Below are 23,207 nucleotides of genomic sequence, written 5' to 3' on the forward strand. Positions count from 1 at the left end.
TAGTTTGTGAAAAAAGGGGGGAAATTAGGATTTTCAGATTTTAATGCATGTAAAGGGCTATGTTTTCATAGGAATTGAATTATATATGACTGGCTTTCATCCATGGCTCCACCCACATTAATGTAAATAAATAATAATCTACGTAACTGACAACTATACTGATGATCAACCAACTATTTATCTATCTTAGCAGCCTTAACTCTATACTAGCCCAGTGGTACCTAAACACTTGGAATGTCACATATGTATAATTCTTCTGGAAGTAATTGGTACAATAACAATATTACTCCTGCATCAAAATCCATTGCATGATTTAAAAGAAAGATCGCTCAGAAATAGACTGCTTGCATTGAACCGATGTTTTATGGGGAATGGCAAAGAATTTGGAAAAACATATAACACAGCTTCACGGACATTTGTGATTCATTTCCTATACTACCTAATTTCTCCATCTTTAACTAGAACCTAAATTTTTTATTGCATATTTTCCAACTTTACAAATTATAAAGGATTAATATTTTAATAATTCTGCTTATATTCCTTGTCAATTTTATTCTCATAAAGAATTCAGTATGGTGGGAAAACAGTGCAATATATACATTTCACAAATTGTAAAGAAACAATACTGTACTATTACAAAAAAATTTCATCCAGTTCATGGCAATAAATGTAGATTTATGAGATTAACATATGGGTTCCAAAATATATTCTCCTGCTCCAAGTGAAACCCAGTCATTAATATTTACCTATTAAGTACATTATTTTTATGCATGTATAGAATCATCAAACAATATGCATCAGTTACTAATAATGAAAAACTTACCGTAGAATTTCTATAAGGGCTTCCTTGAGGATTATATGGTGGCATTGGCCGTGGAGGCCAGCCAGGTGCAGGGGCGTAGCCTCCTGGCGGTTGCTCATAGCTGTTGGGGTACCGATGCGGCGGTGCCCCGCTAGATTGCAGTAACGAATTCAGGGTCGGCGTTGGCCCCGGGGCCTGCGACACTGCCTGACCTGGGAAAAAGCGCGGCTGTTGCGGCGGCGGCCGCGGTTTGCCGGGAAAACCTGGACGAGGCGCGTAATAAGGATCAGCGCCTTCCGGATAACGATATTGGCCGTATTGGTCCGTCACTGGCCTTTCTCCGGGCCGGTCGTGACCGGGCGCATCACCTCCGTCGCGCGGCTGTCCCGGTTCGGCCGACATCGGCGATTTGCTCTTTGTGTTCACGACGCCATCGGGCGGAACGCGCCCAATGGACTTGTCGGTCCCGTTTTGTAATAACGCGTTCCGAGATTCACTGAGCTGCTCTGATGGATTCTGCTCTACATTCGCTTCGCTACGCTGAGACTCAGCCTGCGTCGCAGCCATGTTCGGCTGGTAGCGACCGTCTCTGCTTTAGCGATCGACCGGCTCGCTTACGTTACATCGAAATCGGGCGTCGGATTGCAAAATCGCGACGCACACACTTCCATCACTAAAAAGACGAATCACCACGCACAAATTGTAACGCGAAACGGACGAAAAATCGTTCACCGACGCACACACATCGATCACATATCTACTCCATAGGCGTAAACGAGGTTAGGGAAAAGGTTACATATCTAGCAAACGCTTTTGTCACGCTATAACAGAACATTTCATATCACTTTCACGTTTATAACACTTTGGCTTTAATCACCGATACAAAAACACATTCCCGGTAGTAAAAATCTAGAGGTATTCTCAAAAACAGAACAATAGAATCACGAAACTTCCAAAATTACTAGCGTCCGCCATTAAACGGACTTGAAATTTCTACAGCGCTTGTCTACGCTTCCGGCTATGTTCACTTCGGTTATAAAAAACAAAAGTATTGAAAGGCATATTTTCAATGTTTATAACAGTAATAATTTTTATGGCTTTAAAGTTTTATAGATTTGCTTATACATTTTCATTTTTACGTATAAAAATTGTGGTAATTACGGTTAAAAATTAGTTATACATGTTTACATTTAGGTCCATTGTACACGTATTTAAGGCAATGCAACCAACATAAGATGAAAATTTTATGACAAGTTCCGGTGGCGCCAAGTGCTTGCAATCTTGTAGCTAACTTCAGATCAATTTTTGATCTATAGAACTTTTCTGTTTCTTTTTTTATATTACAAACAATAGCAAATTAAAATGTCTGTATTAATAATTTTATTTTTACACACATTTAACTTTTGGAAAATATTTTATTACCTATTACAAACGAAAGGTACATAACTAATATCTGTGGAATCTGTTTCTTTTTTTTAATATTGCGGGATTGGCTACAACGGAAACATTTACTTTTTTAAAACTGAAGCCAGACAATGAAATCAGCTTTTATATAATACCACTTCTATTGGAGACATAGATATAAAAACATTGGAAAACCATGTCAGGCTGTTTAATAAAATAAGTTTTTCACAAAAATGACATTTTTGACAGAGGAAAACATTTTTATTACTCCTTCCAGCTACATTTTTATGCTATGCATAATACCTAATCGAATGTTCAAGATTGGATAAAAGCACCCAGTGTTGCTAGCTAACAGTGTTGCTAGCGGGTCTGCAGCGCGAGCCCTCACTTTCTTGACAGACTATACAAATGGCTAAAATCTGTTCACAACCCACAGACATTCAATTTACAGATAAATTAAATGTCTGTCTCACAACCTGTCTCTCTCTATACTATTTATAGTTTATTTCCACTTGGGTAAGTAGTTTTGAATGTGGAACACAGATATGAGAACCATGGAAAGCTCAGCGCAGATGGCGCTATTGGTACAATTAAGGTACACAAGCATTGCCAATGGATTAATTTTTAATATTGTTGCATATTTACGACCAAAAATACCTTCTACGCATCGTGGTGTGAGTTTAAAGAAACAAGGAAGGATTTAGTGGATTATCCTGAAAATAATAACACTATTTTAAGTTACGTTCTGCATTGCAACTGTGGTCATAATTTTGACTGAAGATCTTACTTGTATGAAGTCCATATTTTAATAAGTCTTCACGTGTGAAGTGTTCCAAGTTTTTTTCGACCGTTTACTGGCTCGAAATTTTTACAGCGTGAGGCGTTTTAGGCGTCCCATAGTTTTTGAAGTTTTTTATTTTATAAAAGTAAAGTACTCTAATATAACCGTTTTAATTGACATAGCAAAAGGCGGCAAAGCTTTTGTGTGTTCTGTACTCTGGCGGGATAAATGTGCAGTAATACTCCCTATTAGTAGGTGTACGGAGTACCTATTAATTCCATGATAAGATGATTCTTACATCTGTATTTGGAACCTCTGAGTTGTAGTCCGGGTAATTTTTTCCATTGGTGAAGCATTCTTGCTGCCGCTTTATATCCAATAGGTACTCTTGTTGCTGCTCCTAGATACCTACGCGTCGTTCGGTTATCAATGCTATAATATAGAATACCAGAGTACGAAGAATAATATGGAATACGAGGGACAAAAGCGTTCTTTCTCGTTTCTTCTCTTGCATTTCTATTGCGTAGGTAAATTTCTTATGTGATCGAAATTTTGGCCCTCGGTTTGTCCCTCACCCCACTTACTCCGAGATTGGTTTCAACAGTTTCCCTTTTTACTGAAATCAAAAATACCTTAATTTTCTCCGCTACCATAGGAACGTTGAGATAAAGGTAATGTAGGTACATACCATGTTTTTCGTAAGTAATTCGGAGTACCTACTAATTCCATGGTACATACATATATTATTCCAGGTTTCATTTTATCATCGCGCCCGGCAACAGCAATGCTCCAGGATATTTTATACAGAGGAAATAATAAGACATGAAAATTTAAAATTGTTTTATTTTTCTGTTACAGATTGTTAAGATGTTTGCAAAAATATTATTTATTTACCAATTACATATTAATTTGTTATACCAATATTTATTCCTTTGGAAATAAATAGACATTAGAAGGATTTCCACTCTTCGATAGTGGTGAATTTTAAATATTTTAGTAAATATCTCAAGTATGATTGATGTGATAAGTGTCCATCAATCTATAACAAAATGATTTTAATGAACTTTCTAAATACATGCATGCGCTAAGGTGGATTTGTGGTGAAGTCTTTATATCCCAATATATCATTTATAATTTTAATTGAGCGAATGTACAATAAATAAATGCCGAAATATATTTATTTTATATAAACTTAACATAAATGTAGTTATTTTGATTTAAAAAATCTATAAAAACGACAATATAACTTAGTTATGGCATAAAATTATATCTAAATCATAAATTTAACCTAATTTAAGTACAAAAGATCACTGTGTCTCCAATAAAATATTACAAAGTGTGATGGCAGACCTTTTACACTACTGTCAATAAATATCTACACTGTAAGTTAGTATCGTGCTCATGGCTCGTAATTTCCATTACAATCATATTCAAATCATATTACTGCAGGGCAGAAGCCTCATTTAGTAAAAAAGTATTCTGTACAACGAAAATGTCAGACTTTGTTTACACAATTTGGGGGATACTAAATTACACCAATATTTCATTGATTTATATCACTTAATTAAATTTGGATATGCCACTATCAATTTTATTAATACTGAAACAGTCCGAACTTAGTCTATAAGGCAAATCTCGATCGAGCCATATGGTATCACATAACGGAAACTTCACATGGAAAGCGCAAAAATCTGTCAGCGATTTTTTTTGTTGATGGTACCACCGCGTTTTCGAGGTGTTCTTCTCGAAACCCGTTTGCTAGGCGTTGTTTTTTATATGTCTACGTGAATCATGAGGAGCCGAATTCGTCCATCCACGTGAGGTATTTCTGTATGTCGCCCTTGGAGACGGATTTGTTGCATTTGGCCAGCGCTTCGATGAAGTCTTGTTTGGTGACGGGGAGGTCCAGCTCCTCCTTGGCAAGTTGTTTGATCTGTTCCGGCTTAAGTCCCGCTATTTTGCGTCGCATCGACATCATAGATGCATCTCTGAAACAATAAAATTATTTTTATCCATTTGTTAAAATACACTGTATCTACTGTACCTAAGATTGTACTGAAAGTTGTTAAAGAATATGAGAGCTAAGGCAGCCAGATTTTTTGTTTAGAATGATATTCGACCATGTTATCATTCTAATCAAAAAATCACATATTCATGTGAGCTTACTAGTGGCTATCAGACTTGCAACATTAGTGTAATGCGAGGACTTATTGTGAAACAAATGTTATCAAAATCCATACAGTAGACAAGGACACGATTTGTTTTTGTAAAATATCTCATAGCTTTTTATTATTAGTCCGCATAAGTTGTTAACTGTATTATGTTTACCTTTGGTGCAATAAAAAGTTTTATATTGTACTTACTAGTGGCCCGCTACGGTTTCGGTTGGGTAAAATCATAATAAAAAAGTAGCTAATATTACTCCAAATTTCATAAAAATCGGCCCAGTAGTAGTTATTGAGTTTATTCATTACAATCAAAAAGACAAAGAAAAGAAATACAAATCTTTTCTCTTTATAATGTTAGTATGGAAATATGGATATATTTGTATTGTACCTGCAAACATTAGTGATATCGGCTCCGGAGTAGCCGTCCAGCTTCCTGGCGATGGCCTTGAGGTCGACCTCGGGGTCCACCTTGACCTCGCGCAGGTTGATGTGCAGCAAGGCCTCGCGGCCCTCCTGCGTCGGCAGCGGGATGTAGATGCGCTTTTCCAGCCGCCGCCGCAGCGCCTCGTCGATGTCCCATGGGAAATTTGTCGCGGCTAAAACCATTACTACCTGAAACACAACAAATTTTTATAAAAATATGTTTTATTTTTATTTTATTTATTGCCTTACTATTTCTCAACTCAAGTTCATTTCTTTTATGACACATAAATATTGTGATCACAGGTACAGATGTTTGCCCGAGCTGGAATTCGCACTAGCAGACGGGCGTTGTGACGATTTCGTCACGGAGGTGTCAAAGATCAAGAAAAATATATAGAACGCGGCTTTGGTAGATATTACGAATGTAATATTTTCGGAATTTGCAAATGCGCATGTTCAGTGAAAATTATAAAAAAGAACAATATGATAAAATAATTACAATCTTTATTTGTATTACGTTTGTATTATGCTTTAAACAGGTACCCAATTACATAATACGTTAAAGAGAATACCCATCGGATGGCAATTAAATGTAACAGGTATGGGTGGTAGGTATGACTTGCATCCCATCAAAATGATGGGAATCTCTAGATTATGCGAATGCGAGTACCCTGGCGGGCTCGTGGGCGGCGGAGCCGAGCCCGTCCATCTGCACGAGCAGCTCGCTCTTGACGCGGCGCGAGGCCTCGTGCTCGCTGTCTGCGCCGCGCCGCGCGCACAGCGAGTCGATCTCGTCGATGAAGATCGTGCTCGGCGCGTAGAACCGCGCCTGCGACACGACACACGGCTTTTACGACCTTTGCTACGCCTCTATAATACTACTTTTCAAATATATTAATTATTCCATGCCGTTGGAATTTCGAGATAAAAAGTATCATATGTCGGTACAGTAGATTTTGCGTGAAAGAGTAACATACATACATACACACATTCTCACAAACTTTCGCATTTATAATGTTAACAGGACTAATAACTTTAGCCAATTTCTTTACCTCATCAAGTTATCAGAAAAAACATTTCGATTAATAGAATAGTTATGTTCTCTTGATGACGACATGTCTACCAACACCACTCGTGAATTATTATAATCTCTGGAACTTTAATTCTTAAAACATTTGTAGATGAAATTTTCTAAATAATAAGGCTGTCCCATTGCAATATGCCTTAATTATTGCCATATATACCTTAGGTACTCGTTCGTGCCGCATCGTTCCATTGTGGTTTTATATCTCATCGTTACGCGTCGCGCGTACTTACATCAACGAATATCAGAACAGTCAAGGCTTTTAATCCCAGTCGCCTCATACAACATCGACGGCCTTCGCCAAGCGTCGTTCAGGGCGGGGACCACACGCCTCATGACATCACAATAAGATTAAGCATGTAATGACACTTTGATAATGATGATAAATAAATAAATCGCATACCATCTCGAACAGCAGCCGCACGAGCTTCTCGGACTCGCCGCGGTACTTGGAGGTGAGCGTGGAGGAGGACACATTGAAGAAGGTGGTGCCGCACTCGGTGGCCACAGCCTTCGCCAGCATGGTCTTGCCCGTGCCCGGGGGGCCCACCATCAGCACGCCCTTCCACGGCCGCCGGATGCCCTGCAACGATTATTTATGCCAACATAAAACTTATAAATCATGTGATGTGTTAACTAGCTTATACCCGCGACTTCGCCGGCGAAAATTTCCCACGGGAACAGTTATTTTTCCGTAATGAAAGGTACCCTATGTCCTTATCCATACTTCAAACTACATGTATGCAAAATTTCAAGAAGATTGGATGAGTTGATAAAGTGTGAAGAGGTAATAAACAAATTTACTTTCGCATTTATAATATTAGTTAGGATTTTGTTATAATGAGTACAACAATTTATTTCAAAGAAATCTTCCAGCAGCCCTGTGACAAGTGAGGTGAAAGAACACAACCAATTATACAAAATTGTTACGAACTAAATGTTCGATAATTTGGATAAAACACGCCTAATAACACAAAGGGAAATTACGTACACCACTCTAATCACTTTTACTAATTAACACTAACGGTAGTATCGACAAAGTCGCTGGTAGTCACGATTTCGGATTTATCTCTTTGATGTCTCTTGTAACTCTTCCCAAATAAAACTGACTCCATGCGGCACTCACACACACACACTATTAGAAGTCGTACTTGACAATATGAGGAAATGAGATAAATTTTAATAAATATATCACCTTGAAAAAATCCGGCATCCACATGGGTAAGACTACAGCTTCTTCTAACAACCGCTTCGCTTCAGTGAGATCCGCTATGTCGTCCCATCGAATGTTAGGGTTCTTCTGGACAATGTCGCGTTCTGAAATCGTAATAACTTGAAATAAATTGACAATGGACACACAATGGCCCAGACTAAGTGTTAAAGCTTGTATCTCTGGTCCGATGAACACAACACAGAAACGCAGATAAATATATGTGATTACAAGTACAAAAATCTACCTATTTGTTCTATTATCCACGTTCTTGCAGGAATTAAAGAAAAACAAAATGTGTTTGCAGCATTCTTTCCGGATTTATTAAAAGGAATCAAGGTAATGGGAAACTGAGGATTCTTCACATAAGCGAAGGGTTAGTAACCTGTCAGACGTCTGTATTTCAGAATTTCATTACTCTAATAAGCCCGTACAAGCGTGCCCTCGAACACATAAAGACGTGTAACTATACTCGTATCAGTAGCGCGAGTTTGCTATTTACATCTCACCATAGAGTAGATTCGAAGTGAGACGCAGCAAATCAATCACATTGAGCCATTGCGACGCAATGACAACCACACTGTGCAATGTGATTGGTTGGCTGCGTGTCACTTCGAATCGATTCGATGGTGAGAAGTGAAAACATGCCAACCCGCACTAAGCCCTCTGTATATATAATCATACCAAGCATATCGACTAGATCGACGTCGGCGGCGGACGCGGGTTCGAATCTTCTCTCCTCGTCTTTGTGTTTCTCATCGTCTGTGTCGCCGTTGTTGTTGTCTCTGTCTTGCTTGTCCTTGTTGTTGCCCCCCCCGCCGTGGTCTTTATTGTTTACTTCTTTTGATTTTGCTGAAACAAAATAAAGTACTGTAAATAGAGTAAAAATCATTATCTACCTTGAAAGAAAGCCAGTGCCCCATCAGTGGGTCATTAATAATAGTAATATTTAAGTTTAAAAAAAACCCGGTATAAGTATAATCTATTGCTTCGTTCGGGAAGCCACAAAAAATTAAGCTTACATGATACTATTTTAATTTATTAAACGTATACATTACGAGTAATTAAGTACCTAGTGATAATGATGTTGACAATATGTGTAAAGAGAAATCTTAATATAAAGTTCTGTGATCTTAATAATCTCATTTAAAGCCTAGTACATAATAATCAGTTTGTTACCTCATCACACTTTTATCTACTCAATCTTCTTACATATATTTTGAACTATTTTGAAGTTTAGAAAAGGACATAGGGAATTCATCCTGGAAAAAAACTGTTTCCGTGGGAATTACACGCGTGTGGAGCCGCCGGCGAAAGCTAATATCTCATAAAAAGAACGAGGAAGTCACGCGAGTGATTTGTTTGAGATGACATAGATCTTACCACTATGTGCCTTGGCGGACATTTTGGGGTTCCTAACGTCTGACGTCTTGCGTTGCGAGGTGGTTGCGTTTCTGGCAGTCCCCGGCGCCCGCTTGGGGTCGCCGCGCATTGTGCGTGGGTTGTTGCGCGCCGACTTCATGGAGGGTGGTCCTCTGGAAAAAAGTTAATATTTATATTTAAATGCCGTTTGGCCACCGTTAAACTTAGCATCTCCCATGGATCAGTTGAAAATGGCTTGCAACTTTGACAATATAGGCAGTGTTTCTAGTTATGGATGGCCAACTCTGAGCTTCCCTTCTCCTTACATAGTTTAAATACTTTTTTTACTAATGAAGTGGTTTAATCTGGACCCTTTCTAATAAAACAGCCGTCGATTTGTGGGTGTGGATGGGGCTCTACGTCACTTCGTGCTACTGCTTAACGCACCCGTCTGCTTCAGCCCCGCGTATCGTCACGGACGAGAAATGGCACAAGGTTCCACTTTGCTTTTGGTTCGTGTATGCCCAGGATAAGACTCACTTGTGTTCGGCACTAGTGGGCGGCGGCCACGCGTTGGGGTCCCGGTCGGGGGGCGGGGGCCACACGTCGGGGTCGATCTCGTGTGGCGCCGGCGCCCACATCTGATCCCGCGTAGGGTAGTCCTCGAAATCTGATACAGAAATAATAGATTATACACCAAGATAGTAAAGTGATGCATTTTAATAGAGCTTGGCAAAAATAATTATTAGTACTTTTGAAATTATAAAAAATAAATTAACCCGGAGACGTAAAAGAATTGTAAAAATAAATATGTTGATACATATGAATGATTTTGCGTAAATATAGCCAATATAGTAATCTTATGTGGGAGTATATGATTCCGTAAACGCCTATAAAATTGTTTAAATGAATATCAAATAGGTATTATGTTAAAATTTAAGTTCTGTAACACAAAACATTCGTTTGTACATAATATTAACTCAAAATAACTATTGCATGGAACTTGTTTTGTTGATGAACTGATAAGTTCTACAAAATATGTTTGAGTTATAAGAACAAAAACATGTTGTTTTTATACAGGTTTCGGTCGTTTTTATTGAAAATGCGTCATAATAGTTGACAACGAAAACAAAATAAGAAAGTGATAAACTATCATAATACAACATAGATAAAGTGGATCATGGATTATCTAGGATTAGGGAGGAGGAGGAACATTTGGTTTTGCGTTTCTTTTCCTTGGAAGTGAAAATTATTCTCAAGTAAAAGTAGACGAAGTTTTGAGATTAAGCAAAATTAACCCCAAACGGGGTAGACAGAGCTAAGAGTTGCGAAACTCGAAGGCTACGTTTAGCTGTATGGCGGGCATGCTGATGGAAATAAGATTAAATTATGACACGCGTGCCTATTCTACTATGAGAAGAATCTAGTTTATAGTCCTTATCCTCATTCAATGTTTTTCTTCGCTCCCATAACAGCATGGTAGATTACATTTAATAAATAATAATACAATATTATGACAAGCCACCCCACAACTAAGATAGAAGTATCTTGATTACATTTATGTATTATCGACATCGACCATGTAACGTAATATTATGAAAGCTACTGAGCAAGCTCAGTCAGGCTCTCGCTTCAAAAATTCTTGTCGAAGACGCGTGTAGTATGAAACTCTCAATGTATAAAAACGAGTTCATTAGCGTATGTATTGACAAGGGAACACAATCATATGGCGACCAGCACTGAAAGTGGACCAGGTCAACGGAGCGAGACACGAACAGGCGAAATATTTGCGCCGTACTTACAGCTGCGGAATATAGACAATATGAAAATTAAGCTTTGTTTGTACGCAGTGGTCCTTGTACTCTAAGATTTAATCTGAATACTTGATATACCTACTAAATAAATACTAAAATGAAATTACACTAAATAAAAAAAGGTTTTTACAAGATCCCAACGCGCCATAGCGCATAACTTTTGGAAAGTAAAATCAATGTAATTTTGAATGTAGTCATAAAGGAGAAGGACACAATTTATTCATTTTATTGGTACTTATTTTATTACAGAACTATATAGTTCTGCATAACATAATCTGTTTGCATATTGAGTTGTAATGGAATCGAAAGACTGCGGTAGAAAACCGCAAACCAACGCTTTTATTACATATAGTTTTACTTTTGCACTTTCGCTAGTTGGTAGCCGTCATAGAATTGAATCCTAGGCTTGCGGTTTGCTCCCGCTAGTAGAAGTGTACAACAATTTAACTCATTCCTGACGGCCGCGATGCAAAATGCAGTTTTCATTTAGTGCGATTTATGGTGTTGACTCATTTAGCTTTTGCGTGGTATTTGTTATTTTATTAATTTCATATTTTATCTGAACTTATGGACAATTGTCCTGGCTGATTTATGCTCAAGTCAAAATTTTTAAGTGTAGTAAAATATAGGTTTATTCTATTTTTCATTTCCTATCCACGCCCCAAGAGGAACAAAAGATTATTTATTTTGTTGTGAATAAATACGTAACTGTGGATGGTAACGACTGGTGATTGTCTAATATTAAAAATAGGCGTAAAAGTAGTGAATAAATATAGATAAATTACTAGTTTAATTATCGTTATACCTTATCTACGACACGGTGGATTAACTCTTTGCCACTTCGATGATGTTATTACGTACGATACAAAATACAAAGTGGGATAAATTTGTTTACAGAAAATACTCATTATGCCATGAAGTTTTTTTATCCCTATTGTAATTTAATGACAAAAAAATAAAGGACAAAAGAAATCTCCTCACACGGACAAGTCAGCTAAAGTTTTTTTTACATACGTGACACATTATTAGTATGCATGTTGAGTATTCTGAGATACACCTGTTTGTATAAACATTGAATAACAACAGTGACTAAAATAACATTTTAGTAGATTGGTCACAGTACACTTCGGCTCATCAATAAAGTGCATTCCAAATAAATTAATCGATCATCATCAACAATTCTTCTGTGACAGAACACGCACAGAAAAAACTATTTCGCCTAAAATGATAAAATGCAGGTTATAAAAATAATAATTTGAGTTCGTTTGACCTAAATCTCGCCACATGGGTAGCAAATATGAGGTCTGGGTGTTACACGTAAGCTCAAAAAACGCCGAAATCCCTTGGAGAGTGTAGGCACCAAGTGGGCACACTAAGATAAAAAAAGGGATTTCCTTTTTTATCTTAGTGTGTTTATCCTTTACTTTTCGGGATATTCTCGGAGGCAAAACCTAGTAAATTAATAAAATTAGATTATTTTTCTTCACAGACTATAAAACACATAAATTGTCAAAGGTCAAGTAACTAAAAGGACAGGCTCATCGCGGCCTTGCAAGTTCGTTTCCCTTGCCTATTTCAATTAGACAACAATAGTGGTCTCTGACGTCACACCTCCACAATAGTACCAGCCTTCGCCCTGACTTCGTCGGTAGAACAATGGTCACTTCGTCACAATTACTTGGCTCATCTCGAATGGTTAATTTCATTAGATTTTCTAAGAATATAAGTAACTAGTTGGGCTTCGCTCCCGTGGTAATTTCGAGATAAAAAGTACCTTATGTTTCTGGTATGTATGTGTGTATGGTTATATTCTACCCGTGTACGAAATTTCATAACAATCCGTCCAGTAGATTTTGCGTGAAACAAACGAGTAACAAACATACCTCCTCGCAATCTTTCGCATTTATAATAGTAAAATTATCACAGTTAGTAAAATTACAAAGAAGGAAGATGGAAATAAAATGAGCGACACATTACTTTTTTGGGACAAGTAAAATATTGTTGCATACTTATGATAACTTCAATTTTTCAAAAGAGGTAAAGTTTAGCCAGAGTTACCACAAAAAGGAGCCATCATTGCAATTTACTGGTACAAGGCCAAATCAACTTCAAAGACGTGTACATGATTTTTTTTCGTCACGATTCGAAATATTCGTCAATAAATTTTCACAGGCGCGATGTCAGTTAGCCGGGCATGTAGCAATAGTGATGATTGATGTTAATCATCACATCCGTGCGGTTGAAACATTTCTTTTCTATCCGCTGCATGTTTCTTAAGAAAACTAGGTTCGTTTCTCGTGTAGACGCTTTTATCTATAAATGACGTGACGAGAGGTTATAAAACGCATTTCTTTTAAAAGGGCGTGAAAAGACTGTACTGCACATAAACGGAATATTTTCTTGTATTAATGAAGACTTAGTGGAGATTCTTCTCAATTCCGCCAGTAAGCACACCATACAATACAATTAAACGTGGTTATCGAGTTCGCATCTCTTGACTCTGCCCTACTGTCAATAGACAATTGAATATAGTTGTTTCCCGCGACTTTGCTCATGTGAAGTTCAGTGAGAATTTCGGGATTTGTGTATTGACACTTCTTGAGAACTTCGCACTGAATGTGGCTATTTGCTGTAAATAGAACCGATAGTACCAAAGTTTAGTGCGTTATCAAACAAACGTAGATGTTTTATATAACGTGTTGCTGGCTTATTAATAGATTTAACTTATTTCAATTTGTAGTTATTTTGATACCTAGGAGAAACTGCGAATATACAAATTAAATTTCAAAACAAGAATCTACACAGATAGATAGAATCTAGACATATTTGTTTTTTCAATTACATTGTATTCAAATTGATATTTTTCATTACCTTTGGAGCCCGTTCTCCCAGTTCCAAGTTCGTCGTACGTAACGTCATTATGCTACGAACAATGGGTCGGAAGAGGCGTCACTCCACCGATAGTTGATTGAAGACTGTTAATGAATGAATGCATTCCGATAATTGAGGAAAACGATGCGTTTATTTCTCGTGAACCATCTGTTTTTACTTCATAATCACATCATCCATACGACATTTTTTTTCTGTGGCGTGATTTCTATCTCATTTCATTTTGAGGTTGACTGGCAGACATGTTTATGTACTATGGGGCAGCGGAAATAACCGCCGTATATCATTAGTTCTATTCTCTGGATTAGTTCCATCATGGGACTTTTAGGGCTTTAATTCTCCCACCGCGCGTGGGGTCAAATCGCTAAATTAACGATTTATTTGAATTCACCATTCCTCCATATATCATTAGAAAAAAATTACGACTTAGTACCAATACATTTGGATAGCATAGAGGTTTGACTGTACGTCAAAAATATCAGTTTCATGATACACAATGCCGGGTTTACACTATCGCCGGAATCAGGCAGGTGCCAACGCGACGAACGTACATTGCGCAGTTTGTATGCGAGCTTTTTATTATGGAAAGATAGAAACCGATGCTATTTTGGCGAATCGTTTTCCGATAGTGGCATCAAAAACTTCAATTTCATGATACATAAAGTCAACACATGTTCGTAAACATTGTCATTCTCAAATGTAAAGATTTTTACGTAATAGTATATACTCGATAAATACTTGAATAAGTTGTTAACACGCATGTAAATGTTTAATTTCATAATTTACTTTATTATTTATTTACGATTCGTGTAACGTTAATTTAAGGAAAGCTATGTTAAACGTGTCAAATTAATTAATTGACAGCAAGACTGGATTTGTAATAGGTAGATATTTTTATTATAAATAAAAAAAAATAATTTGAAACGTTTTTTTTATATTCATTTTCATAAATACATATTCAGTCACACCTATACATGTGGCAATATTTATTAGACTGAAGAAAAGCGTTGAATGATTGGAATGGTTTAGAGTCGACAATACATACATTGGTTTTTAAACGATATGAGGATATGATGAGATACAATTTCTTTTTTACCTTTGCGTGTCGACGCTCTCCAATGATATCAAATTACTTTCAGAATTAGACTACAACTACAAACGACAATAACATTTATTCAAACTTCACACTATTCAAATTTACTCATACAAATTTAATTATCCAAAAATATTATTTTAATTTAAAGCACAGGACTAAAATGTAGAGCGCACGGAATATAGAGTAAAAAGCGAAAGTTCCGACTGCCATTGGGACCCTTTCACCGCCCTTTCACGAAATCCGAGACAAAGCTCTTATACTACAAACTCGATCAAAAACCACGATACGATTTCTATGTAACTGCTTTGTCGTAAAATGTTAATTAAACCGTTCGCTGGCTACAGCTGATTGCAGTTCTATTGGAGCTATGCACACATTAATTAATTCGGTTTACGGATTAAACTATACATATATTAAGTAAACTATACATGTACCCGGAGATTCACTTCTGTATTATTTTTCAGGTTGTATTCTACCCGTGGAATAAATGTACCCTTTTTATTCCGGAATTCCTACGGAAGCGAAACCATGGGGCGCAGCTTGTGATGGAATATAAAATTATTGAAATATCCAGAATGATAGCCCAGTGTCTCTGTCGTATGGACACAAAATGGCTGATGATAAACCTAGGTTATCGTTGCACTTACTGCCTGCTAAAGGAGCTATAGCCTTCTCCCCCTCATGCTGGAACATCTGCAGCGTCGCGACCGTCGCTTTCAGCTGCTCATACTCGCGGGCCATTTGCTTCTGCACCTGTAACAAGTTTGCATTGTCTTTGAAAATCGGCGACACACTATTTTGATACAATTTGCGACAATGACGTCCAGTACTAAGCAGCTACTCACTGCCAAAGTTTATCTCATTGTACAGGTCTATGCGTGTACAGATGATCGGGGATCACAATAGACGGGACATATAGTTTAAGGAGAAGCACATTAATAAGCATGGCTATACTAGGGTGCACTGTGGTTGTAATAAAGATTCAAAAGAGCTATAAGATTCAAAAGCTTTAGGATGTGTATGAAATTCAACGACAAAAAATCAAATCTCGACATTTCTGGAGAGTGGTGTACAAATATTGACTTCTAAGGATTACCTCATTTCAACGATCTAAAGTTCACTTCACACGAAAAACCATTCAACCGCGATCACTATATCGCAATAGCGTGTTCGAAACGCCCAAGCAAAAAGTGGCAGTCAATCTAAAATGGAAATTTAATACGTCACTACGCGTGGGCACAAAAGTGAAATCCCGATTTCTCAGCAGATTACCACACAATCTAAGTCTCCAGAAGCTCTTCCCACACTGAGCTCATTAAAAAACACGCAACAAATTTCACCCAATTCAATTTAACACCTTGACCGACTTAAGGAATCGCCAGTCCGATCTCGTAAGGTCGCTCTTATTAATATTAAAACTACCCGCACATTTAAATACGCTCTTTACAAATATCACACAGTTTTGTTTCTTATACCTATTGTAATAACATTTAAAATAGCTTGAGTTAGAAATTCACCCCAAAACACGTCATGGAGGTATATGAGTTCAACGACCTGCCCCGTCAAACGGAGTGGTACATATGCATAACAATACAGAAGAAATGTGGCAGTCGACAATAGAACAAACGTTTGGCTTACATCCAGCCGCAGATTTAGTCTATGACCTATAGAAGATGCACGTAGAAACTTGAAGGCATCGATTTACTAATTAAGAAGCTTATTAGCGCTGACGGCTCTAGCTATTGTTTTCATTGTTGTTAATGTTGGGTTATTTCTTTTGATTTATATTTATCTGGCAAATTTCAATCGTTACGTACTTATTTATAAAGAAGTTTCTTCTTTAGTGATATGTACTTACTGTAAGTAATGAAATGCCTTATTATGTGAAGTTCAAATATATCAAGTATGTTTCCGTTCGCTGTATGTTTTTAACGATAATTTTAGTCTTTAACATATTAATTATGTTGACCTTTAGTTATCTCCAGACGTGGCCGCGACACCGTGAAAGCGCAAACTGGTTTCATGAAGTCAAACGATCGAAATTCATTAGACCAAAATACCTATAGCAGAACATATTTAATCACCGAGTAGCATAATATTAGTTATTATTTTAACGAATGATGAAAATAAACTGACGTGATGCGTTAGCTGACGTATCATGAATGAGGAAAAAACCGGTGGTCGATTGAAACAAATGATGTTTTAAAAAAAACTAAATTAAAAATCTAAGAAATCCCCAACTCCGAAGGTTGTTGGCATCGGGTGGTTGAGTTGGTTTCTGAATGGCTGAACACACATTTTACAAACATATCGAAGAACATTTTTGATTAAATTCTATGTCAATTAATAAAAACTAGATTAAAATTTGTTCAGCCCTTTTTCTCGTACTGATACACAGACACGTTACATTTACGTTAAGCATGTACGACAATCAGTGAGCTGGAAAAATACTCATAAAAACAAAAATAAAAGAAATATACATTCAATCAACATAAATAGGTTCTTTTACATTATTTAGTTTAACAATAGTCTCATTTGTGAATAATTGTTTAGAAAAGTAACAAAGCTTGGACCCAAAATAAAACGTGCTCAATATCAACTACGCTTGATCGATTCATACATACATTGTTGTGGGGAATTTCAAACAATTTTTTGTAAACCGGATGCATATTTTTACCAGAAAAGGCACAAGAGTATTTATACTACCAGATTCAGTGAATAAAGTTATACAAAGCTAGTTAAGTTATACAAACCTTTTTAATCAACTAGAAAACAATTGGTCAACATTCCAATGTAATACGAACCGACCGAGTCACTAAATCATGTGTGGCTCAAACGTCTAATTTCTGTATATAATTAAACATTTAATATTAAACATAAAGTACTTTCGAAAATATTGGCTCCACTATTTTTACACGGGAAAAAAGTAAATACTGCTTAAATATAGCTAATTCAACACAATATGGTAAAATAATACCTACATCACGACATTCACGACACACAAACTCAGAAAACAATACACTCCATATCTGGACACTCGCGTAAAACTCACTTTCTTTAAATTGGTCTGAAAATATACAGTTGTTCGATTGTGAAGTCGTGATAAACTACTTTTGGATCCATTCTGCCTCTCAGTGGGTTTCCGGCCTGTCTATAGACGATGTTGGGGGGAATATTCTATTCATAGAACATACTTTTTACCTAACTGCAAGGAAAGGAAATTACTGAATTATTTCCCTTCTAATAGGTCTTGTATATTGGGCATGGGCATTTGTAATGCCGGTTCCCTCCTCAGCCGTTGAGCGTCGTCCGTCGGTCTGGTTTCCTATTTTTTTGTACTTATTTACTTCGCACGGTCGTCGGCATCCCTAGTTGTCAGACCAATGGCAGGCATATCATCCTTGACGACATCAAGCCAACATTTCTTGGGTTTGTCTTGTACCTTCTGCCAGGGTCAGGCGGGAGCGATATAGCCACATTTCTTCCCGTAATTTGCTAGTCTACTCACGCAAGCCATGAAGTTATTTGTAATAGGTATGGTTCAATAATTTATTTTCTTCAATCTTTACTTGAAATTCCAACTCTACGTAATTTTTTTATTTAACCTTTTTCAAGTACCAAAACAGACAAACGAGACAGGGATAGTGTTTTCTACATATAAGCTAGACTTTCTAACTAAGTATAGTAGAATATTATCCGTTGCAAAAAGATAATAAGCTGCGCACGCGAGTGTTTGATGAAATCGAGCGATTAGACATTTTTTATCGAAAATTACGTGTCAATATGCAAATACATGGCATGCACTAAACATCCTCCAGTGAGGTGTGCCCGTAAAAGTGTAACGAGTTAATCGTATCGAGTCGTTGATAATCGAATGATCGTTCCATTCATTAAACTTGTTTACCGAATATGGATACATTTTAGTGTCAATTTCCACCGTTTTTTTTAGAAAACCCGGCAAATTAATTTATTTTCAATATATACTTGCTGGAAACATGCATAAAAAATCAATTAAAATGCATTTATGAGAGTCGGAGTAGTGCAAAAAGTTCCAATGTTCCAACTATGATGAAATGCAAACTAGATTTACGTCTACCTGTACAGTTTTTGCTTTTAATTACCTCTTTCCCATATCGAAAACAACTAGGATTTCCGAGTACCGAACAAGCTAAGGGTTTCTCAACTGTATATGGATAATGCATCCAATGCAATGCAATTAAGTAGATGATGAAAAGATAAAAGATAAAGTAAATTATGAAATAAAAGTTAGATCATCGTATCGCTTTCGCGATTTTAGTCGAGTAGTTTTTAATCAATTAAACGAATGAAAAGATTTTTAAAATTGAAAATATAGCGATTACTTCCGCACGATCGAAAGTGAGCAAACTGTAAGCAAAAAATGTTTGATATAAAACGAGATCCCACTTGAGATGTAGAAGAAACATAGTGAGCCTGCGTAATTTTCTTGCAGCCCCATCTCCATATCCCTAGATTACAGAACAAGTTAATGTTACAATAGAAGCTGTTTCCCTTCAATAAGCAAATTATAAAGCCATCACTATGACTGCACGATTGCACATAATAAAGCTTCTTTGTAACGCAAATTTAATGCATTGTCATTATATGAAGGGTACAGATGTATAGCTGGTTTGGAAGACGATGCATTGATGACCTGATGGTGTACCCAGGAACGGCTTCCGACTAGGGAACTCATCAACGGTTTACTAGACCGAGCCAAATATATAAAAAATATATTATTTTAGAATTTCCATACATACCTGTTTACGTGGCGAATAGGTGAAGCAATTTTACATTTTAACGAAACCTGTCTTGCCACCTGTAGGGTACATTCCTATCCTACGCCCTTGCTAGCTGGCATTCTGAATTTGTGAAGGCCACACGTGGGCATGGGCATGGCAGCGTCTGTGAGTTTTCTTGCACAACGCGAATGTCCAAGGGCTTAATACTCCATTAATTACAAATTGACTACTTTCCAACTAGTCGAATCAGTCAGACACTTTTTTCTAAATGAAAAACAAAAATGTATATGGAGTTATGTGACGTCACGATTAGGTAAATGACGTGGTCATTTTGAAGTCTTGTACATAGTGCTTGTATTCTTTCATGGCGCGAATTCTATTCTATGTTAAATTTTTTTTGAAGCACTGTTTTTACATTTACAAAAATCACTCTCAAAAAGTTAGATCCATGGAACTCAGTTATTCGTTTGTTGTATTGGAGAAAATTGATGTGGTGAACTTTGATAGCATGAGAATCGGGCCCCAGGACGAGATTGGGAAAGCGCTAAGATGAGTGAGAGACACAGTTGGTAGCTTACACCTTTGTTCGTATAGTAAGGATGTCTATTATTTACGTGCATTCCTATGTACATACATACATGCATTACAGTGAAATGTGTGTGGGTTGCAGTGTGATTCATTGATTCATGTATCATTGACCTCAAGCAAATTAATCTTGATTGCCCAATGATGTAGCTCGTTCAGATATGACAGACACAAGTCGCTTTTATTAATTAGCATAGCGCTACATAAATTATACTGAATTTAACTAGTACTAATAGTTTTTTTACTGATGTTTTTTACAACAAGACCGAAAAATGAGCATGTGCATTGCAAGCAAACACCACAGTCCAAGAACACTAGTTTTGCTTTGTGGACATTAGTCTAGAGTTGCCATAAGGCTTTTAAAGTAGTAAGTAGGCCGTAAGTAGCTATAGCAACCTCCTTACCACTCAACACCCAGGACTTGGAAGCTCAAGAAAAATTGACAAAAACAAAGAGATCATGAAAAATTTGATGTTTAGTACATCACAAAACTCAGTCAACAGACAACTTAAATAATCCTTGATTTTTTATCCTATAATATGTAGTTAATGAGCACACTTTATTAATAATAAAAAATAATTGCTTTGAAATGTAAATTTCATAAATAACCACCAATTTACCAAGTAATAAACTACAGGTCATTGTCCCCATGTAGCAAAACACAAATGTAACAAGATACATGAGTCAATAAAGGAATACACAAAGGCAGAGGAAACAGCATCAGAGTAAAGAATGAATTTGTAATATAATCTTGTTTGTAAGCAACTGTTGTTGAAAATATCATGAGCCTGGATTAAAGATATTCTTCATGTATGTGATAAATACATGAAGAATGTCTTTAGTCCAGGCAGTGCTGTGTGGCTCCCACCTTAGAAAAACCTGACTCTTTGGGAATTATGTTGTTTTATCTGCTCTAGCGAGGGACACATGTTTAATATCATTATGTTTCTTTAAGGAAATCAAATAAACTGTAAATTAATGAACTGTGTGTTACATGCTTTGTGCTTGAATATTTTGTAAAACAATTTCTAAAGAATTCTGTGAAATAAAGCAATTATAATTCATGCAGTTATATTTTTACATTCAAATCTAAATGACTATGGGAATGCTTTAATTGGTAGCAAAACATGCTGTTGTTAGTTTTGTTTATTGTTACAAAGACTTTTTAAGTTAGTTTTTTTCCTATGATCCAATTTAGAAGGAATCTTGCCTTTTACACTCTAAATTAAATACACAATAAAATAAGACCAATTTAAATTTTAGTGTTTACAAAACATTGTAATGCATTCCAAATTAATAATCTAGGCCTATCAAACTTATTCAAGTGGACATTATAAGAAGAATATAATAAATAATATGCTGTAAGAAAAAAATTAAATAAAAATAGATGAACATTTTTCTGATCTTTGTTATTTATAAATGTAGGTAAATATGTACATACATATATACATATAAACTGTCTGTGTTAGACTAAATAAAAGGTTGCAGTGCTGTTTGTTGCACCATTCCTCAACTGCTTGTTTACGTCAAGAAGTGAAATTGCTTTTCTGAGCAAGATTTAATTTTACTTGACCAGTCCAGGTAAATTTAAATCTCCAGATATATGAGTCATAAGAAAATATTGATAAGGTGCACAATATTAAATGATGATGATCATGCCATGGCTAATAGAAACTTACTATTTGTAGGATATTTGTTTAGCCTCATGTGTGGGTTAGACCCACAAGCCACTAACTAACATGTAAAATACTTTATTGTTTCTTTTACAGTGTTTCTTGTTCTAATATGAATCTGATATGTTCTTCATCACATTTAGAAAATTGAGACATCAATTTGGAGGTTAGTGCACACTTGTGACAAATAAAAATAAACATACTTAGTACTCATTAATCTCAGCATGTGGCCTTCCGCCTTCCTTCAAAGGCGACTTTAATTATCACTTATCATAAAAGGTAATGCCACTATTCAAGGCGACCCACTGCTACGCACGACGGAAAATTGAAAAAAAAAAAACGAAAATTTGACTTACCAGTTGCCATTTGGACTTCCGTGTGGGGTCTGCTATAGTGATCAATAGCCTATGGATCATTTGCACTGTTCCTTCATAGTACACCAATGCGGACTCGTAGTTCCCCATCAGTGCCATTTCTCTCGCCAGCTTCGTGTTCTCGCATATTTCTCCAACAGAAACTGCCATTATTGTCATTCCCGCTGCGTTCATGCAACGATTCCACGGCGGAATCTGATGTTCCTCTTCAAAAACCACTTGCAAGTAACCGTGTGATTGCAATCCCGAATGTACCACTTCTCATTTTTGCACCACAAACCACCCGACTAACATTTTGTTAGTATGACAATCGCATGATATTTACAACTGTGTGATTTTTTCATGCATTGCTTATCTCATGGCTACATAAAATTTATAAAAATTGAACCAGATTTATAAAGACAAAACAAACTTATCAATTTTGTTCGACAGTCTACAATCACAATCGCAATGCAACTGCCAACCTATATGCCAATCGCACAAAATATCAACCAATCAGAAAGAGACATTTAAGGTTTTGAATGTTGGCAATAAAAACATAAGTCTGTTCTCGTTATATAAAACACTCGATTTAAATTTTGAAGATAATCGATTATGAACATTGTGGAAATTCAATATTATTTACCCGATTCTAGTTTGTTTTTCGAGAATCGAGATAAAAATTCTTCACTACCTATTCCAGAGGATTTCAGACCGTTTTCAGAAGTTAAAAGTGCGAACTACGAACGAATGCACTGCGCTGCGAAAAGCCAACATGGATCCCGCCCGCGCATGCGAAAGGC

General features: G+C 36.6%; 2 protein-coding genes across 8 annotated transcripts in view; both read right to left on the reverse strand.

The window, feature by feature from the left end:
• Positions 1–2,011, reverse strand: part of osa — an 85,097-nt gene extending 83,086 nt beyond the window's left edge. For 3 of the 6 annotated variants that reach the window (XM_053760055.1, XM_053760054.1, XM_053760053.1), the window contains exon 1: positions 824–2,011. In XM_053760055.1, the coding sequence (XP_053616030.1) occupies positions 824–1,369 (546 nt within the window). In that variant the 5' untranslated portion in view covers positions 1,370–2,011. The remainder of the gene's footprint in view (positions 1–823) is intronic. The other 3 variants (XM_053760056.2, XM_053760057.1, XM_053760058.1) reach the window with 1 other exon arrangement.
• Positions 2,012–3,812: 1,801 nt separating this feature from the next.
• Positions 3,813–22,861, reverse strand: Kat60 (Katanin 60). Of its 2 annotated transcripts, none has more exons than XM_053759666.2 (10): positions 22,408–22,861; positions 15,681–15,786; positions 9,775–9,904; positions 9,256–9,407; positions 8,557–8,724; positions 7,858–7,979; positions 7,066–7,245; positions 6,249–6,407; positions 5,544–5,767; positions 3,813–4,975 (listed from the first exon to the last, which is right to left on the reverse strand). In XM_053759666.2, exons 1-10 carry the CDS (start codon positions 22,597–22,599, stop codon positions 4,777–4,779), a joined length of 1,632 nt encoding a protein of 543 aa, XP_053615641.1. In that variant the 5' UTR covers positions 22,600–22,861; the 3' UTR covers positions 3,813–4,776. The 2 variants fall into 2 exon arrangements, with proteins under 2 accessions (XP_053615641.1, XP_053615642.1); XM_053759667.2 differs by lacking the exon at positions 22,408–22,861 and adding an exon at positions 16,130–16,270.
• Between the last annotated feature and the right edge of the window lie 346 nt (positions 22,862–23,207).

The sequence above is a fragment of the Plodia interpunctella genome, chromosome 19 (assembly GCF_027563975.2).
Source record: "Plodia interpunctella isolate USDA-ARS_2022_Savannah chromosome 19, ilPloInte3.2, whole genome shotgun sequence".
Taxonomy (NCBI): Eukaryota; Metazoa; Arthropoda; class Insecta; order Lepidoptera; family Pyralidae; genus Plodia; species Plodia interpunctella.